A 21,753-nucleotide genomic window follows, 5' to 3' on the forward strand; every position below is an offset into this window, starting at 1 on the left:
TAAAAAAGGATGTGCAGCACTAAGAAATAGATAAATAATCTCTGAAGACCTGTTTGATATTCATTTTTCCAGAAAGTAAATATTGGGATGGGGAAAGGACTAGCTGTTAAACTATATAACATAAATCCAGACTGAAAGCTAAAAGTGTTTCTTTACCACATGTAATTTTATGATGTAAACTTTTATGCTGTTTTTTTTTCCAATAGAAAAACCAATATTTTACACTGGAAAAATAAAAGAAATAAAACAAGCCCCAGAAGACACAAGTATTTTAAAGCCTGAAACCTTCCAATATTTAGGGCTGCTTCTTCAACACTAGGTAGGACTTCAACAATTTGGTTCTAACACACTGTTCCTATAAACATTGGTATTTAATGTCCATGTATTTGAACAACAACAAAAAAAAACTGTTCAGAACCACAAAAGAGCAATTTTCCAGAAAGCAAATGCTGGGGTTTCATTTAAATCATTCATTCATTCATTCATTCATTCATTCATTCATTCATTCATTCATTCCACACTTATAATTTAACTACTACATGCAAAAACTGTGTGAAGCATAGAATATAGACAAGAATAAATCTGCCCCCATCCTTGGGCCAATGGCAGTATTACCACAGAAGTCCTTCAAAGCAGGAATTTGATGAAGAAAGTGATAACACGCAGAAAGTGAAAAAATCACATGAAAAAGCACATACAGGGCTAGGGATATAGCTCAATGGTAAAGTGCTTGCCTAGCATGTGCAAGGCCCTGGAAACAGATAAATAATCTCTGAAGACCTTTTTGATATTCTCATTATTTGGGTTTGATTCAAGGAGGAGGAAAAGGCACATACATAAATTACATCAAGGTGGGGTGGGTGACAGCATTCCATCCTATGGTCAGAATGGTATTTTTTTAATGAGAAGAAAAGAAGGAAAGTTTGTCAAACATTAACGTCTAGAACTCGAATCAGGAAAAGAGAGTTCTATTAAGGCAAAACTAAGTATTAATGCTCAAGTAATAAAAAACTTAGCAAATTATTTTCATAAGATCTTTAAACATTCAGTTCCTGCTTAATGGGAACTACCATGTCAGACCCAGGAAGAAATGGAAGCCTCACTGTGCTTTCCTCAGAGGAGGTACCAGGAGATGACAGGCACTTCCTTGGCTTCCTCTCATCTCCATATCTCTTCGGTGAGTGGTTTTCATTCACATTAAATACTAGAGCTTCTTAGAATAAAATGTCTTTTTCTCATGCCCTTTTCTCATATATCTTTTCTCTTAGATCAGGGATTCTCAAACTCTGTATACTTCATCATTTAGAGATCTTGCTAAAATGTAGACAGTGATTTGTGAGGTCTTGGTGAATGCAGATTCTACATTTCCAATAAGCTCCCAAGTTGACTCTCACACTTTGGGGAGCAAGTTTCATTACAAATCTGGACAAGAGTAATCCACAAAAGGCTATGATTCATTTTTTTAAAGTAAACCATGACTATTATAGAAGTAGATTTCTGGGTGAAAGATGGCAGTGTGCACACAATTTAGTTAATAAAAATAAACCCATCAGAAAACATATACATAAGACTGGGGTTGTGGCTCAGTGGCAGAGTGCTTGCTTCACACATATGACGCACTGGGTTATATCCTCAGCACCACATAAAACTAAATAAATAAAATAAAATATATATATATATTCCTCTACAACTAAAAAATATTTTAAAATAAGAAAACAGATACATAGATTGGGAAAGACTTTGTCTGAGGGTGTGAGAAAGCAAAGTTTTGTTAATGTAAGAAGTTAACAAATCACAAGGACAATGAGAAGTTCTGTGGAAGAACAGGGGCATTTCATCTTTTCATCAGTCCCACTAATGATGTTTTACATGTCCACATGAGACAAGTAAACTAAAATGGGTCTATAGGGATAGTCTCTCAGTAAATAGAGACCTTTGAAAACATGACACATTTTATACTAAGCTTTCTTCTTTGGTTAAAGTTAACAGAACATTCAATGTATGCCTGTAAGACACTAGACTAATTAGAATATCACCAAAGGAACTTACACAATGTGCCCACAATGATTAACGGCTATAAAGTTTTACCAAAAGGGAACATTTTGACCTCCAAGTATAGAGTGGTCACCATGGAACTTAGTTGTCATGAGACCTGATTTCCAAGAAAGTTTGTAAATATTTTCCAAATCAGCAAAATTTAACCTTAGTTCAACTGCTTAGAGAACTACAGAAGATAATTAGAAACTATTTTGAGAATCTGTACTCCAATAAAATAAAAAAATATCAAAGGCATTGACAAATTTCTAGAGCCATATGATATACCCAAACTGAATCAGGATAAATGGATCAATTTCAAGCAGTGAAATAGAAGACACCATCAGAAGCCTACCAACCAAGAAAAACCCAGCACCAGACAGATACACAGCTAAGTTCTACAAGACCTTCAAAGAAAAACTAATACCAATACTCCTCAAATTATTTCATGAAATAGAAAAAGAGGGAACACTTGCAAACTAATTCTATGAAGCAAATATCACTCTGATTCCAAAACCAGACAAAGACACAACAATAAAAGAAAACTTCAGATCAATATCTTTAATGAACATGGATGCAAAAATTCTCAATAAAATTCTGGCAAATTGAATATAAAAACATCAAAAATATAGTGCACCACAATCAAATGGGGTTCATCCCAGGGATGCAAGGTTGGTTCAACATATGGAAATCAATAAATGTAATTCATCAAAGCAATATATTAATATTGCTTTAATATTCTTAAAGATAATAATCATATGATCATCTCAATAATTGCAGAAAAAACATTCAACAAAATACAGCACCCTTTCATGTTCGAAACTCTAGAAAAACTAGGGATAACAGGAATATATCTCAACATTGTCAAAGCTATCTATGTTAAGCCCCAGGCCAACATCATTCTAAATGAAGAAAAATTGAAAGCATTCCTCTAAAACTGAAACAAGACAGGGATGCCTCTTTCACCACTTTAGTTCTTGAAACTCTTGCCAAAGCAATTAGACAAGACATAAGAAATTACAGAGATACAGATAGAAAAAGAAGAACTCAAATTAGCACTATTTGCCAACAAATGATTCTATACTTAGTAGATCAAAAAATTCCACCAGAAAACTTCTAGAATTAGTAAATGAATTCAGCAAAGTAGCAGGATAAAAAATCAACATCCATCAATTAAAGGCATTTCCGTACATCAGTGACAAATCCTCTGAAAGGGAAATGAGAAAAACTACCCCATTTACATAGCCTCAAAAGAAAATAAAATCCTTGGGAATCAACAAAAGAGGTGAAAGATCACTACAATTAAAACCACAGAACGCTAAAAAAAGAAAGTAAAGAAGACCTTAGAAGATGGAAAGATCTCCCTTGTTCTGTATAGGCAGAATTAATATTGTCAAAATGACCATACTACCAAAAGCACTATACAAATTTAATGCAATTCCAATCAAAATCCCAATGACATTCCTCATAGAAACAGAAGAAGCAATCATGAAATTCATCTGGAAAAATAAGAGACCCAGAATAGCTACAGCAATCCTTAGCAAGAAGAGTGAGGCAGGTAGCATCACTATACCAGACTACAGAGCAATAATAACAAAAACAGCATGGTATTGGCACCAAAATAGACTTGTAGATCAATGGTACAGAATAGAAGACACAGAGACAAACCCACATAATTACAGTTCTCTTCTGTTAGACAAAGGCGCCAAGACATATATTGGAGAAAAGATAGCCTCTTCAACAAATGGTGCTGGGAAAACTGGAAATCCATATGCAACAAAATTAATTTAACCCCTATCCTCACCAAGCACAAAACTCAAAGTGGATAGAGGGTGTAGGAATTAAACCAGAGACACTGTCTACTAGAAAAAAAAAGCAGGCCCAAATTTCCATGATGTCAGATTAGGCCCCACCTTCCTTAATAAGACTCCTATAGCACAAGAATTAAAAACAAGAATCAATAAATGGGATGGATTCAAACTAAAAAGCTTCTTCTTAGCAAAAGAAACAATAATCTGTGAGGTGAATAGAGAGTCTACAGAATGGGAGCAAATTTCTACCATACACACATCAGTATCTATCATACAACACTAATCTCTAGGGTATATAAAGAACCCAAAACTCTTAACATCAATAAAAACAAATAACCCAATCAAAAAATGGGCCAAGGAACTGAACAGACACTTCTCAGAAGGTGATATATGATCAATCAACAGATATTATGAAAAAATGTTCAACATCTCTAGCAATTAGAGAAATGCAAATCAAAACTACTAAGATTTCGTCTCATTCCAGTCAGAATGGCAGCCATTATAAACACAAACAACAATAAGTGTTGACGAGGATGTGGGGAAAAAGGCGCACTCATACACTGCTGGTGGGACTGCAAATTGGTGCAGCCAATCTGGAAAGCAGTATGGAGACTCCTTGGAAAACTGGGAATGGAACCACCATTTGACTCAGCTACCCCTTTCCTTTGTCTATACCCAAAGGACTTAAAAACAGCATACTACAGGGACACAGCCATATCAATGTTTATAGCAGCACAATTCACAATAGCTAAACTATGTAACCAACCTAGATGCCCTTCAGTAGATGAATGGATAAAGAAAATTAGGTATATATACACGATGGAATATTACTTAGCATTAAAAGAGAATAAAATCATGGCATTTGCAGGTAAATGGATGGAGCTGGGGGAATATAATGCTAAATAAAAGTTAGCCAATCCCAAAAAAACAAATGCTAAATGTTTTCTCTGATATAGAATGCTGATTCATAATACGGATGGAGGGGGAGCATGGGAGGAGTAGACATACTCTAGATAGGGCAAAGGGCAGGGAGGAGAAAGGAGGGGCATGGAGGTAGGAAAGGCAGTGAAACGAGATGAACATAATTACTCTAAGTGTATCTATGAAGACACAATGGTGTGAATCTACATTGTGTACAACCACAGATAGGAAAAATTGTGTTCTATATGTAATATGAATTGTAATGCATTCTGCTGTCATATATAACAAATTAGAATAATTTTTTTTAAAAAAGATATTAACTAGAGGCTTTCTGAGAAAACATTTTGCTTTCCTGATAAAACCAATGGCCATTTATCTGGAATTCCTCCCCCTTCATTCAGCCTGGAACATTGATGTAATGCCAGGAAGTAAAACATTTATATTGGGACCACGCAAAGGAAAGGAATATATCAGAAGTCTCAGACTTTTTGGTCTCAAGGACTATTTTAAATTATAAAAATTATCAAGGGTCTCTCAAATCTTTAGTTTATGTGTATAAGTTATATTTATTGATATATGCTGGATTAGAATTAAATCTGCAATGTAAAATAAATATACATATCTGAACTCACTTAGCATTAACAATAATAAATTCAGCTAATAAAAATAAACATTGGAAAAAATTATCTTCTCAAACAAAAATTTAAGTTAGAAAATGGCATTATTCCTTAATTTTGTAAATCTCATTGTCATGTAACTAACAGAAAACAGCTGGATTCTAGTATCTGCTTGTGCATTCAATCTCTTCTGATATGCTGATTTTGTGAGGACCCACATGGAAAGCTAGAGTTGGTATGGAAATTATTTTAAGCAGAAGACATTTAAGATTTGATAGATGCAGAGAGAAGCCTTCTCCATACTGCCCTCACTTAACAAAAGGCAAAAATTTCTAGTAAATGAGGCTACCGTTAATTCCCTCTTGGAAAGTTTACTAACCCGCCATAACTCCCCCTTCTCGGGAAAGTTTTATGGCCTTGAAGAAGGAGAAAAACATTACTTGCAAACATCATCACAAGCTTTTTTAACTTCTAATTTGTTCTCCTAGAAACCCATTTGTTTTTCCTAATGATACTCATTTGTCTCTACCATGAATGTTTTTTCTTCCCCCTCCTATTACATCAGTTATAGAAGCCTCTAACTGTAACCACTTAGCAAACTACTTCTCTATGAGCTCCTGTATGCACATGGATGAACTTTTTACCCCTAATATTCTCTTTTTTCAGTTTGCTTCACAAGCCACCAGTCTTAAACCAAGGAGGCTATAGAAGAATGGTTTCCTCCCAAACACTTTGAACAAAATGAAAGAACGAAGAAAATTTGAAAAATGAAGAAAATCCAGCCTTATGTTATATATTTAGAAAAGGAGGTATATCCCAGTAGCTATTTGAAAGACCATAGATATTATTCTTTGACACAAAAACACAGAATAAGTGATCAGACACAAGGTGAACTCTGAGATGTTATCCATGAACTTTTAGTATCTATTGCATTAAATATCATCTGGTCTATCCTGAACTTTGAATTAATCTCTTAAACATTCATGATTTTATAATATTATTCTTTGGCCACTGTGTTAGACAGCTGTTACTATTATCAAAATACCTAATAAGAATGACTTAGAGGAGGAAGAATTTATTTTTGCTCATGGTTTCAGAGTTTTAGTCCATGGTCAGCCAAGTTCATTCCTCTGAGCCCAAGGTAAAGTAGAACATCATGGAGAAGGGCAAGGTAGAGGAACACCACACCATTCATGATAGCCAAGAAGCAAAGAGAGTGGGGGACAGGGGCTTCAGAGGAGATGCACCCATCAGTGGGTTATATGCCAAGTGACTCACCTCCTCCAGTCACTCCCCACTTGCCTACAGTTACCATCCAGTTAGTCCACTGAAATTAGGATGGATTGATTAGGTTTTATCACTCACAATCCAATCACTTTACCTCCAAACATTACTGCATTGATAGAAGGGCTTCTGGGGGACATCTCATATCCATGTAGAAATTACTAGCTCATTTATAGTTACATAAATTTTCCAAATATCAACACATTTCATTATATGCAATTTTAAAAAAAATAATCCAGTCATCGAAAGATACTTAGTGATGTTTCCAAAATTCTAAGTTTTGTTGGGAAAACTTGAGTTTTATCATTAGTAACAAAAATCATCAGTTGTTCTCCTTGAAGTGAAAATTTCACTGTTGAGAAAAAGTCTGCCCATGTCAGAATAACTATAGTTTAACTATTAGTAATTCTTTCAAGTAAAATTATGTTTCACTTTAAATTTAAAAAGTGTTATTAATTTAGCTACTTATTCAATCATATAAGAACTTTGCAATATTATATGCATTGGAAACGCTTTAAACCAGATATATGAAGAGAAGAAACTACTCAACTGAAATTGGAACACATGCAAAAATGAGCAAAAAAGGACATCGAAATGTTACTATAACTATTTTCCAAACTTTCAATAAGTTTGGAGACATAGTGAAAAAAAATTCAAATAAAATATCTGAAGATGTGCAAGCACTTAAAAAGTACACAGAGATATACTCATTAAGACCATAGATAAAACAAAAGGCACTCTAAAAATGTGTGCTCCATATCTCAAATAAACTCAGGAAAAATAAATGGGGGGGAGGGAATTGCCCAAGTAAGAGAGTTCATGAGCCCATGAGAGAGAGTACAAGAGCTGGAGGGAGAAGGTACAGAGAACAAAAGATGTGGGAGAGTGGGGCAGCAATGAATGTACACAAATAGAGAACAAAAACTGCTGGCTGTTTCCAGAGGAAGAGCATGGGTTTCACTGAGTTCCATCAGCCAGGTCTGTGAGGTCCTTTCCAGCTTCTTCAATGCCCCTGACAGCTCATCAGTCCCATTCCCCTGAACTCAGTCCCAGTGGCAGCCTGCCACTCCATCACCTGGCACTTGAGTCTCTGGGCCTCAAAGAAGTCATTCCAGGTAGCTGCTTGTCCTTCTAGAGTCAGGGTCCAGTCCATTGCCACCCACACTGAGCTTCTTTTCTAATTTAAAGTTCTTGTCATGACAGCCTCTCCACGTCTGCTTCTAAGGATTCTGCTTTCCCAATACAGAAGATAGTACATGAAGCCAGGGAACATCAGTCATTACCCAAACACAGCTTGGCCTTGTCTAGCAAGTGCAGGGCCCTGGATTTGATTCTCAGCACCACTAAAAATAAATAAATAAATATTGTGCCCAACCACAATAAAAAAATAAATATTTTTTAAAAATTTCAAATCAAGTACCTGAAGATGTGCCAGCACTTGAAAAGTACATAGAGATATACTCATTAAGACCAAGATAAAACAAAAGGCACTCTAAAAATTTGTGCTCCGTATCTCAAATAAATGCAGGGAAAATAAATGGGTGAGAGGAAATTGCCCAAGTAAGAGAGTTCAGGAGCCCATGAGAGAAAGTACAAGAGCTGGAAGGAAAAGGTACAGAGAATAAAAGACGTAGGGGGAGGGAAGCGGCAATGAATAGTGATATTAATCATGCACATCCTATCTTGAAGCATAAAGGAGATTGCTCTTAATGGTTAGATGTTTTTCTTACCTTCTGTTTTCTAGGTAAATATACATAAAGGCAAAAACAAAACTAAGAAAGCACACTTAATTTCAAAGATACAAAAAAACTGAACTATTGAAAAAAATCTACTTAACTCAGTAGAACAGTGACAATCTGTGACTTCTGAGTTGCAACCTAGTACCTCCTTACTTCTCCCACTCTCAGTTGCATATAGATTTCCAGATTTTCCAGCACCGTATGCTGAAGAGGCTATCTTTTCTCCAATGCATGTTTTTGGCACCTTTGTCTAATATAAGGTAATTGTAATTTTGTGGGTTAGTCTCTGTGTCCTCTATTTTGTACCATTGGTCTACCAGTCTGGTTTGGTGCCAAGACCATGCTGTTTTAATTACTATTGCTCTGTAGTATAGTTTAAGATCTGGTATAGTGATGCCACCTGCTTTACTCTTCCTGCTAAGGATTGCTTTAACTATTCTGGGTCTCTTATTTTCCTAAATGAATTTCCTGATTGCTTTTTCTATTTCTATGAAGAATGCCATTGGGATTTTGATTGGAATTGCATTAAATCTGTATAGTGCATTTGGCAGTATGGTCATTTTGATAATATTAATTCTGCCTATATAAGAGCAAGGTAGATCTTTCCATCTTCTAAGGTCTTCTTTGATTTCTTTCTTTAGGGACCTGTAGTTTCTGTTGTATAGATCTTTCACCTCTTTCATTGATTCTCAATAATTTTTTTTTTAGGCTACTGTAAATGGAGTAGTTTTTCTCATTTCCTTCTCAGAGGATTTGTCACTGATATACATAAATGACTTTGATTTATGGGTGTTGATTTTATATCCTGACACTTTGCTGAATTCATTTACTAGTTCTAGCAGTTTTCTGGTGGAGTTTTTGGGTCTTCTAGGTATAGAACCATATCGTCAGCAAACAATACAAATTTAAATTCTTCTTTCCTATACATATCCCTTTAATTTCTTTCGTCTGTCTAATGGCTCTGGCCAGTGTTTCAAGAATGATGTTGCCAAGTGGTGAAAGAGGGCATCCTGTCCTGTTCCTGTTTTTAGAGGGAATGTCTTTAATTTTTCTCCATTTCATTTAGAAAGATGTTGGCCTGAGGCTTAGTGTAGATAGCCTTTACAATGTTGAGATATGTTCCTGTTATCCCTAGTTTTTCTAATGTTTTGAACATGAAAGAATGCTATATTTTGTCAAAATAATTTCTAATTATTCTCTGTATTTCTGTAGTGTCTGTTGTGATATTACCTTTTTTGTCACATATAGGCTGGTAATTTGAGTTTTCTCTCTTTTTCTCTTCTTTAGCTTAGCTAAAGGTCTGTCGATTTTATTTATTTTTTCAAAGAAGCAATTTTTTGTTTTGTCAATTTTTTCAACTGTTTCTTTTGTTTCAATTTCATTGATTTCAGCTCTAATTTTAATTATTTTTTGCCTTCTACTGCTTTTGCTGTTGATTTGTTTTTCTTTTTCTAGGGCTTTGAGATGTAGTGTAAGGTCATTTATTTGTAAATTTTTGCCCCTCACACATCAGATAGAGCACTAATCTCTAGGGTATATAAAGAAGTCAAAAAGCTAAGCACCAAAAAAACAAATAACCCAATCAATAAATGGGCCAAGGACCTGAATAGGCACTTCTCAGAAGAGGATATACAATCAATCAACAAATATATGAAAAAATGTTCAACAACTCTAGCAATTAGAAAAATGCAAATCAAAACTACTCTAAGATATCACCTCACTCCAGTCAGCTATAATGAAGACAAACAACAATAAGTATTGACGAGGATGTGGGGAAAAGGTACAGTCACACACCACTGGTGGGACTGCAAATTGGTACAGTCAATATAAAAAGCAGTATGAAGATTTCTTGGAAATCTGGGAATGGAACCATCATTTGACCCAGCTATCCCTCTCCTCAGACTATACCCAAAGGACTTAAAATCAGCATACCATAGGGACACAGCCACATCAATGTTTATAGCAGCACAATTCACAATAGCTAAACTATGGAGCCTACCTAGATGCCATTCAGTAGATGAATGGATAAAAAAAATGTGGCATATATACACAATGGAATTTTACTCAGCAATAAAAGAGAATAAAATCATACCGTTTGAATCAAATGTATGATATGTCAAGATCACTGTATTGTCTTGAGCAACTAATAAAAAAAATCACGGCATTTTCAGTTAATGGATGGCGTTGGACAAGATAGTGCTAAGTAAAGTTAGCCAATCCCAAAAAAACAAATGCAGACGTTTTTTTCTGATATAAGGAGGCTGATTCATAGTAGGATAGGGAGGGGGAGCATGGGAGGAATAGACAAACTCTAGATAGGGCAGAGGGGTGGGAGGGAAAGGGAGGGAGCAGGGGATTATCAAGGATGGTGGAATGAGATAGACATCATTATCCAAAGTACATGTATGAAGACACAAATTGGTGTAAAAATACTTTATATACAACCAGAGATATGAAAAAATGTGCTGTATATGTGTAATAAGAATTGTAATGCATTCTGCTGTCATTTTTAAATCAATTAAAAAAAAGTTTGGGCTCCCTTCCTCTGTTACATTCCCATTAGACAATGCAGAAGTTCTACCCCAGGCATAAGGTAGGAAGAGAATAATGAGGTCCCCAATGTGTTCAACCCAACATGTTGGCAGGGCAGAGATCCTATATATACCAAAAGGTGAGCCAAAAAAACCACAAGATACTGCCCACCAGAATGTTGCTCATTAGGTGTGTCACTCCAAGACATGAGGACCACTGTATCCTCTGTATGCTGTAGCTCTTAAACTAAAACTCACAGTTTGCAAAGGTAGAAAGGCAGTTTCAGAGAACAGAAAGCTGCTAAAGTCTGTCTAAATGTACATTATTTGAAAAAGAGGATGTGGGGCTGGGAGGGTGAGGCAAGTGAGGGAGCACTTGCCTCACCCATGTGTGAGGTATTGGTTTCAATTCTCAGCACCACATACAAATAAATAAAAAATAAATAAAAGTCCATCAATAAATAAAAATTTTTAAAAATAAAAAAAGAGGATATGGAAGTTCAGCCTAAAGATGCTATCAAAAACAAGGGTGTTTGTTCCACCACAGAAGCCACTGAAGAGTAGTTGATTTCCCATCACTATGGACCTCAATAAGGGCCAAAAGATAACCAAGAAAGTCAGAAGACAATACACAGTTGCCAACACGTGTGCCTCACCAAACACAAGTTCATGTGGGGCATGAACCAAAAGCTGTGTGGCTGTTCCCCATCTAAGCAGTGCACCATGGAGCTGCTCAAGGTCTCCAAGGACAAATAGAAAAGGGTAAGAGACACACATCCATGAAGGAAGCAAGAGGAGCTGAACAACATCCTAGCTGCCATGAGGAAAGCAACTGCCAAGAAGGACTAAGACCCCTTTCTGCCCTGTGCATTATAAAAACTTTTAGTGGTAAGCAAATACAAGAAAAAGAGTAGGTCCACAAGAACAACAAACTAAACATAAACCAATCACAAATATATGACAGAAAGCCAGAAAAAGAGACCACTAAGAAGAGCCCTGAATTTAGAGAAAACCCTACAAATTGGCCTCAAAAACAGCCATTATAAAGAGATCAGAATTTATCTGAATCACACACACTCTGGAGCATTTTGTGACCCAGAGAACTATCAGAAAGAACAGTGCAATCATCCAGAAATTAGTAGACACTAAAAGCAGATATAATACCAACAAAGAAAACAGAGAGATCAGAAAGAGACTTCAAAGACAGCACTGCTAAAAACATCATCATCCCAACTCAAAGATTTTTATATCCAAGGCTGTACTCTCTGGGAAGCAACATCAGAGGACATATTGTGAATAGACATAACCATACAGTCCAGCCAAATCAACAAACAACCAACCTCCTGGTGGTAGTAATACAGAGTTGCTGGAAACTTTATTTAAACTATTTAGCTTTTTTTGTTTTGTTTTATGCAGTGCTGGAAATAAAATATTTAGTTTTAAAGAACTTACAACAAAATGGCAAGTAAAACAAACTTTTCTTGAAGGCCTAGATATTGGATTTATTAGCATATTAAGGTATCGGTATAGTTATCACAAATATGTTCATACAAGTAAAGAAAGCAATACTTAAGAAGCAAAGAAATATGATGACATTATCTAATAAATGACTATAGCACTAAAATGTCAGAAGTTGTACGAATGGAATATCAGAAAATATGAAATTGAAAAGTAAAATAATTGAAATAAAAAATTCACTATAGGAATTCACAGAATATTTAAACTACAGAGTGAAAGAATCAGTAAAGCTGAAGTACCATTAGAGATTATTCAATCTGAGGAAAAGAGGGCAAAAAGAATGAAGAAAAATAGATCCTTAGAGAAATGTGGGGCATGATTAAGTGCCCCAATATATACATAATGGGACTAGCAAGTAGAAAGGAGAAAGAGAGAAAAAATATTAAAAATTATAATGGCTGAAAACTTTCAAAAGTTGATGTAATCATGAAACTATACATCTAAGAAGTTGGATAAAACTGTAGTGGAAGATAAAAGCAAAGAGATTCACATTTGACATATCAAATCAATATAGCTGGGGGGAAAAAGAAAAAAATACTAAAAGGGGAGATTTGGCGAATTCTGTGGTGTTGAAATTTCATCAAAAACTATAAAAGCCATAAGTTAACAGAATGCCATAAAGAAGATGAAAGAAGAAAACAGCAACCAAGATTATTGTATCCAACAAAAACTACCTTTAAAAACAGAGATGAAATAAAAATATTCCTAGAAAAACAAAAACTCACAGAATTCATCTTGAGCAGATACATCTTAAAAGAAATACTAGAGTGCCTTATACTCAGTCTTTCTAGTCTCCTTGTGCAGATGTCACCCCACTTGCATCAGCCTTCAGCCCACCATCTTCTTGAAACCAATCACTGTGCCTTCATCTGAGTTGCTCAATTCTGATGAAGGTTGATGCTTGAGGTTGATGTAGAGATTGTCAACCAATTTGTGATGACCAAGACCATGTTGGAAGATTTGGGATGGATGATGGAGATGATGACCCCAAGTTACTCTACAAATATTAATTCAGCAGGTCGTCATTCAATGATACACCCAACAAGGATGACCCTCCTCCTGATGATGATAAGAACAAAGAAAAGCAAACAGATGATATTCCTATATGGGACCAAGAATTCCTGAAAGGTGATCAGGGAAAACTTGAGTTTGCTTGATGTTACACAAAAGACTGCTGCCAATAAGATCAAGGTGAAATCTCTCGAGTGATTCACAAAATTTTCATTATTAAAAATGACTTTACTGGGCTCAGGCTGTAGCTCAGTGGTAGATCGCTTGCCTAGCATGTGTGAGGCACTGGTTTCAATCCTTAGCACCACATAAAAATAAATAAATAAAATAAAGGTATTGTGCCACCTACAACTTAAAAAAAAATTAAATGACTTTACTAAGCTATATACAACAAATCCAAGGCCAACATCATTCTAAATGAAGAAAAATTGGAAGCCTTCCTTCTAAAAACAGGAACAAGACAGGGATACTCACTTTAACCACTTCTACTCAACATAGCTCTTGAATCTCTATCCAAAGGAATTAGGCAACAGAATGAAATAAAAGAAATATGAATAGGAAAGAAGAGCTAAAACTAGCTCTGTTTGCCAACAACACAATACTATATTTAGAAGACCCAAAAAACTCCATCAGAAAATTTCTGGAACTCATAAACGAATTCTGCAAAGTAACAGCATACAAAACTAACACTCATAAATCAATTGCATTCCTATACTCCAATGACAAATCAGCTGAAAGAGAAATTAGGAAAACCACTGCATTCACAATAGCCTTAAAAACATGAAATAAAATACGTTGGAATCAATCTAACAAAAGAGGTGAAAGAACTCTACAATGAAAATTACAAAACACTAAAGACAGAAATTGAGAAAGACCTTGGAAGATGGAATGACCAACCATGTTCTTGGCTGGGCAGAATTAATATTGTCAAAATGATACTATATTTGGAAGACCCAAAAACTCCATCAGAAAGTTTCTAGAACTCATAAACAAATTCAGGAAAGTCAAATTAAGCTCTATACAGATTCAATGCAACACCCATCAAAATTCTAAAGCCATTCTTCATGGAAATAAAAAAAGCACTTATAAAATCCATCTGGAAAAAGAAGAGGCCCAGAATAGTCAAAGCAATCTCTGTGGGGAAAAAAACTAAGCAGTGGGCATCATAATACCAAACCTAAAATTGGACTACAGAGCCAATTTAACAAAAAGAGCATAGCATTGGCACCAAAAGAAGCAAGAAAACCAATGGGACAGAATAGAATACACAGAGACAAACCCACAAAAATTCAGTTACCTCATATAAGCCAAAGGTGCCCAAAAAATGAATGTTAGAGAAAAGATAGCCTCCTTAACAAATGGTGCTGGGAAAACTGGAAATCCATATGTAGAAGAATGAAATTTAATCCTTATCTCTCACCCTTCACAAAACTCAGCTCAGAGTGGATCAAGAACCTAGATAGAAACCCAACATATACTACAAGAAAAGCTAGGCCCAACACTCCAACATATTGGCACAGTCTTCCTTAATAAGTCTTCCTTAATAAGATCCCTAAAGTGCAAGAAGTAAAATCAATAATCAAGAAAAGGGATGGCATCAAACTTAAAAGCTTCTTTACAGCAAAGGAAACAATCAAGAGCATGAAGAAAGAGCCTATAAAATGGGAGAAAATCTTTGCCACCTGCACCACAGATAGAGCATTAATTTCCAGGATATATAAAAAATTCAAAAAACTTAACAAAAAAAAAAAAGAAAGAACCCATTCAATAAATGGGCAAAGGAACTAAACAGACACTTCACAAAAGAAATACAAATGGTCAACAAATACATGAAAAAAATGCTCAACATCTCTAGCAATTAGAGAAATGCAAATTAAAACTACATTGAGATCCTTCTTATTCTAGTCAAAATGGCAATTATCAATAATACAAGTAGCAATAAATGTCGATGAGGATGTGGGGGAAAAGCACTTATACATTGCTCAAGGGGATTGCAACTTGGTGCAACCACTCTAGAAAGCAATATGGAGATTCCTCATAAAACCTGGAATGGAACCACCATTTGACCCAATATACCACTCCTCAGCATATATCCAAAGGATTTAAAACCAGCAAACTACAGTGACACAGCCACATCAATGTTTACAGCAGTTCCATTCACAATAGCTAAGCTATGGAACCAGCCTAGGTGTCTTTCAATAGATGAATGGATAAAGAAAATATCACACACACACACACACACACACACACACACACAGACACACACACACACACACACGAGTATTACTCAGCCATAAAGAATGCCTTTACGACATTTGCCAGCAAATGCATGGATCTGGAGACTATCATGCTGAGTGAAATTAACCAGTCCCAAAAAAACCAAAGGTCAAATGTTTTCTCTGATAGGTGGAAGCTAACCCATAATAAAGGGGTTAGGGAGATGAGGGGAAGACCAAAAATGCAGTAGATTAGACAACAGAAAATGGAGGGAAGGGATGGGGAATAAGCAAAAGAAAGACAGTGGAATGAATCTAACACAGTTTTCCCATGTTCATATATGAAAACAACACAGTGAATCCTACCACCATGTACATCCATAAGAATGGGACTCTAACTAGAATAAGATGGAAAAAAAGTAAATACCAAAAACTGAAACCTTTGTCAAAAATAAAACAATTTACTAACTTTTCTAAAGAGGAAGAAAACCAGTTTTGCAAAGAGAGCCAGTTGTGTGAAGAGAAATGTTATGTCTGACATTGCAACACTGTACGGATTGTTCCAAATAATAGTTGTACTGCTGTTTATAATTGTTAATATTAGACAAACAACAGACAAATACAGCAGCAAATCTACTGTATTGACACAATATTGGCTTCACAATAAATGCAGTTTGAGTTCAAATTCAGTCCAAATCTATGGCTGAATTTCTTTTAGTATGAGTGAAAATTACTTTTGTTTTTACTCTGAATAACTGAACTCTCTGAGTTCTCTTTAGAAAGCAGTATTTTGAGCTTTCCCTCTGCCTAGTTTATTGCCCAATTATCGAGCTTTTATAAGTTGACATTGTACATAAAACAATATGAAAAAAGTTTTCTGAAAGAAAATTAACAAAACACTATATTTATTCACAAGATGGAAAATGAAAAAAGTCTATTTGAAGTATATGTTCCAAGGGGGGTTATTTGAATGTCTTCCAGCCTTCTAGAGTCAAGTAGTATCATTGGTATTGATTATCTCGTGAGGCTTTGTTAATTGAACCTGAGGGCTTTTTTTGTTGTTGTTAATTTTTCTAATCTTCTCAACTTGGCATATACTGCCTAGAGATTCATTTACTACCCATTTCATGGTTTTTTGGAAGAAATGTAATTAGACAGTTTGTTAGCTATTCAATTTTTAAAAAGTAAAGAAAGAAATATTAAAGGATGATCTTTGGGGCTGAACGCAAGTAATGCCATTCAGTAATCAGAAAGTAAACAAAATAGTAAATATTAGTGAAAGTAATTATGTAATTATAAAAAATGTATATTTTCAATTTTTTCCCTTAAATGATTTAGAAAGAAATTATATAAAATATGTGTATAATCATATTATTGGACCTATAAAAGAGAAGCATATTTGACAATAACAAAATACATAAGTGAGTACAAAGTTGGATTGGCATCACGAAGTGACATCACATGAAAACTTAAACCCAAAAAAAATGAATGAAGAGAATGAGAAATGATAAATAAGTTTAAAATAAACTGTAAATATGCACAAGTCCTTCCACTTCTTTAAAAGACAAAGTTATTAAAAAGTAATAACCACTACAATGTATCTTGGGTTTGTAACAAATCTCTATATTCTTTATTATTAACAATATTAGCTAATAAAAAGAAAGAGGAAATAGAGGTACCTAGGAGGAATGATCTCATACCTTACTGGAGAATGAAACTGGTGTAGGTTCTATCAATGGAAAACTGTACACTGTGAATCTTTAAGCAACCACTAAGAAAATAACTTAAAAGGGGCAAAAAATAATTTAAAGAATTAAAACATTGCAATTATTTACTCATGGAAAAAGAAAGCAATAAAAAAGAACACAGGAAAAAAAGGGCATGAAGCATGGATAACAAAAGTAAAATGGCAGACAAATCAAATCATCATTAAATGTAAATGGGTTAACAGTATAACAAAAGGAAGAATTGTCAGAGAGGATAAAAACCCAAAATTGCATTCTTGGGTAGAGGAAACACACATTAGATTCAAAATTGTTAAAAGGGTTAAAGAAAAAAGATAAAGACATATAGCACAAAAACTGCAATCATAAAACTGTTGCAGTAATTATACTACTATCAGATAAAGAAGACATAAGAAAATCTTACTAGAGATAAACCAGGTCTTTTATCCTTAGATTAATCAATCATAAAGAAATAACAATTATAAATATATATGTACCTAATAAGAGAGCCACAATATACATGAAGCCAAAACTATCAGAAGAACAAACGATATTTGTATACTTCAAAATTCCATTTTCAACAATGGACAGACTAGGTAGAACAGCAAAAGAAAAGATCTGAATAGCACTATAAACTAACTTGACCTTACAGACACTTATAGAATAGGCAATCAAACCACAACAGCATATATACACTTCCCAAGTACATGTAGAACATTCTCTGGGATAAACTATGGGGTGCCTCACAAAACAAAACTTCAAGAAATTTAAAAGCATTTAATACAGTTAAATTTTAAAGTTAAATGTTATTGTTATATTAATAGCAGGACAAAATCAGCAAAGATTCACAAACATGTAGAAATTAAACAATAAAATCTGAAAACAACCATGGGTCAAACAAGAACTCAAAAGAAAAACCTAAAAATTCTGAGGTTAATACAAGTGTCATAAAATATCACACTTTGTAATGTAACTAGCACAGTTATTAGAGGAACATGTTACCAGTAAATGTTAGTTTAATAAATAAAGGCACAGGGAGAAGGCAGTCATATGCAAGACAGAAGAAAGGCCTCATGAAAAACAGTATTTTTGTGGTAATCTGATTTGGAATTCTTGTCTCCAGAACTGTGAGAAGTTAAATTTCTATTCTATTTTGCTATGGTGGCATGAACAGAATAATAGAAACATCCTACAAAAGAAAACAGAGGTAACATTATTCTTCATGACTAAAAGATGAAAAAGAATGCTTTCTTCCTAACATTACAACATGCTGTTCTTACCACTTGTGTGTGTGTGTGTGTGTGTGTGTGTGTGTGTGTATGGTATTAGGGGTAATAAATCCAGCAGCCCCTTGATTTATTTTTTTTTTAAGACAGGGATTTGTTAAATGGCCTCAAACTTGTGATCTTCCTGCATTCGTCTCCTGAGTCACTGGGATTACCAGTGCATACTACCATACTCACGTGTTCCCATCACTCGTTAAACATTATTAAACTTGTTTAACATTCCTTGTTAAAACATTTTCTTAGGGAAAACTAAGTAACATAAAATTCACCATTTAACCATTTCTAAGTATATAGTTCAGTATATTCCATTATATATTGTGCAGCTAACTCCAAAATCTCATCTTACAAAACTGAAACTCTATACCCATTAAATAATTCCTTATTTTACCTAGCCTCATCTGTAGTAACCATGATTTTACTTTAAGTTTTTTATGGAGTATTTAATGTTTCATGACTCACTTATTTGACTTAACATAGATCTTCAGAATTCCTCTGTTGTTGCATATATCAGAATTCCTTTCTTTTTAAAGATTAATATTACACACACAAACCTAATTTTATTCATCCATTCATCCTTCCTTGGACCCTGCATTGCTCCCACCCTTTGGGTACTGTGAATAATACTGCTATGAACATAGGTGTACAAATATTTCCTTCAAATATACCAGAAGTGAAATTCCTAGATCATACGGTAACATTCTATCTGAATTTTAGTTCCTACCATACTGTTTTTCACAGCAGCTACACCATTTTACTTTCCCATGAAAAGAGCTCAAGCATTCCAATTTCTTCACATCTTCACTCGTGTGTGTGTGTGTGTGTGTGTGTGTGTGTAGAGAGAGAGAGAGAGAGAGAGAGAGAGAGAAAGAAAGAGAGAGAGAGAGAGAGAGAGAGAGAGAGAGAGAGCCATTCTGATGGCTGTAAGAGGATATTCTCATTGTGATTTTGACCTACACTTCCCTAAGACTTAGTAATCTTTTCATATGCTTACTGGCCATCTGTATCTTTTTTGGAAAAATGTATGTTCAAGCATTGTGCCCATTTTCAACCAAACTATTTGTTTTTGTTATTTAGTTTAAAATTCTTTATACAATCTGGATAGTAATCTATATATAGTATAGCAAATATTTTCTTCACTCTTGACACAGATTTTTCACTTTTGATAGAGTGCAAGTTTTAATTTTTTACATAGTCTGATCTATTTATTTCTAACTTTTTGGCATGAGCTCTTCGTGTCATACTCTATTAATAATATTTTGCCAAATCCAACAGTTTTATGTGTTAGATCCATAGTTACTTTTTGTATATAAAATAAAGTAAGGGTCTAACTTCATTCTGTTGGATGTCACTATCCAGACTATCCAGTGCCATTGGTAGAAAACATTGTCCTTTCCTCCTATCAAAAATCATCTGATTATATATGCAAGATTTTATTTCTGGGTTCTCTATTCTAATCCACAATCTATATTACCTATCTTTATACCAATACCACACTAATTTAATTACTGTATCTTTGTAGTGAGATGTAAATGATGAGCTTCCAACTTTGTTCTTCATTTCCAATATTATTTTGGCTATTGGAGGGTTTCCTGCAATTCCATATGAATTTTGGGATGGATTTTTCTATTTCTGCAAAAAAAAAAAAAAAAATCAAGATTCTGATAGGGACTACACCGAGTCTGTAGCTGCTTTGGATAGTACTTTCATCTTAGTAATTTTAAGGTTTCCAATCAATGAACACAAGTGTTTTCCCATTTTTAAAAATTTCTTTTAGCAACATTTTGCAGGTTTTTATATAATAAGTCTTTCATCTTGTTTATTCCTGAACTTATTTTTTGCTTTTTGCTGCTACTGTCAATAGGACTGCTTTATTAATTTCTTTTTTGAAATGTTTATTCTTGATATTTATATCCAGAAACTTTGGGAAGTTTATTTATTACTTCAGTTTTGGTATGAAATCTTGGATGTTTTCTGCATGTAAGATCCTGCCATCTGTGAACAGAAATAATTTTACTTAAAATTAAAGTAAAAAAAAAAAAAGAAAAAAGGCTTTTTCTTTCTTTTTCTTGAATAATAAAAGGAACCTTATAACTTGAGAAATTCCAAGGGATTTAGAAGCGCTGTTCCAAGAATACAGGACAAAGACCAAAATACTCATTGTTATTATTCAGCACATGGTGAGAGGGGTGGGGATTGAGCAGTCAGGTAACCTGAAATACAAAGGGTCCAGAAAGTTAATCATAAAAAGAGTATGCAAAGAAAGTGTAAATTAAAAAAAAAAAAATGCTTGGTGAAATAGTTTCCTAACACCAGCTGGCCAAGTAGAGTTTGACAAATACGTGTCAGATACTAAACAATGGATTCCTATATTAGTGGATGATGCTATTTTTTACAAATCTAAATGGCTATACCATTACTATGACAGTAATATTATTATATTTTTTGTTATCAAAAATGTTTGGTCTCAATTGAGAAAACTACCAGCAGAGTGGATCACTTAGAAGATAGAACATCAGACAATGAAGACAGAGTATTTCAACTTGAAAAGAACATAGACAGCTCAGCAAGTCTGCTAAGAAACCATGAGCAGAACATCCAAGAAATATGGGATAATATCAAAAGACCAAACTTAAGAGTCATTGGGATACAGGAAGGCACAGAGCTCCAAACCAAAGGAATAGACAATTTATTCAGTGAAATAATACGAGAAAACTTCCCAGACTTGAAGAATGAGACAGAACCCCAAATCCTAGAAGCCTACAGGACGCCGAATGTGCAAAATCATAAGAGATCCACACCTAGACACATTATAATGAAGATGTCCAACATATAGAATAAGGAGAGAATTTTAAAAGCTACAAGAGAAAGGAAGCAGATTACATTTAGGGGTAAACCAATCAGGATAACAGCTGATCTCTCAACACAGACTCTAAAAGCTAGAAGATCCTGGAATAACATATTTCAAACGCTAAAAGAAAATGGGTTCCAACCAAGAATCGTGTATCCGGCGAAATTAAGCTTCAGGATGGAAGATGAAATTAAAACATTCCATGATAAACAA

General features: G+C 34.5%; 1 protein-coding gene across 8 annotated transcripts in view; it reads right to left on the reverse strand.

Annotated features, from left to right (window-relative positions):
• The window catches only part of Marchf8 (membrane associated ring-CH-type finger 8), a 124,074-nt gene that overhangs the window by 32,736 nt on the left and 69,585 nt on the right, over positions 1-21,753 (reverse strand). Inside the window, exon 1 of one of the 8 annotated variants that reach the window (XM_078042371.1) lies at positions 20,199-20,284. The exons of the other annotated variants lie outside the window; for them this stretch is intronic. Within the exon in view, the coding sequence (XP_077898497.1) occupies positions 20,199-20,249 (51 nt within the window). The 5' untranslated portion in view covers positions 20,250-20,284. Of the gene's footprint in view, positions 1-20,198; positions 20,285-21,753 lie in introns of those variants that run through there. 8 annotated transcript variants of the gene reach the window in all.

Source organism: Ictidomys tridecemlineatus, chromosome 1 (genome assembly GCF_052094955.1).
Source record: "Ictidomys tridecemlineatus isolate mIctTri1 chromosome 1, mIctTri1.hap1, whole genome shotgun sequence".
Lineage (NCBI taxonomy): Eukaryota > Metazoa > Chordata > Mammalia > Rodentia > Sciuridae > Ictidomys > Ictidomys tridecemlineatus.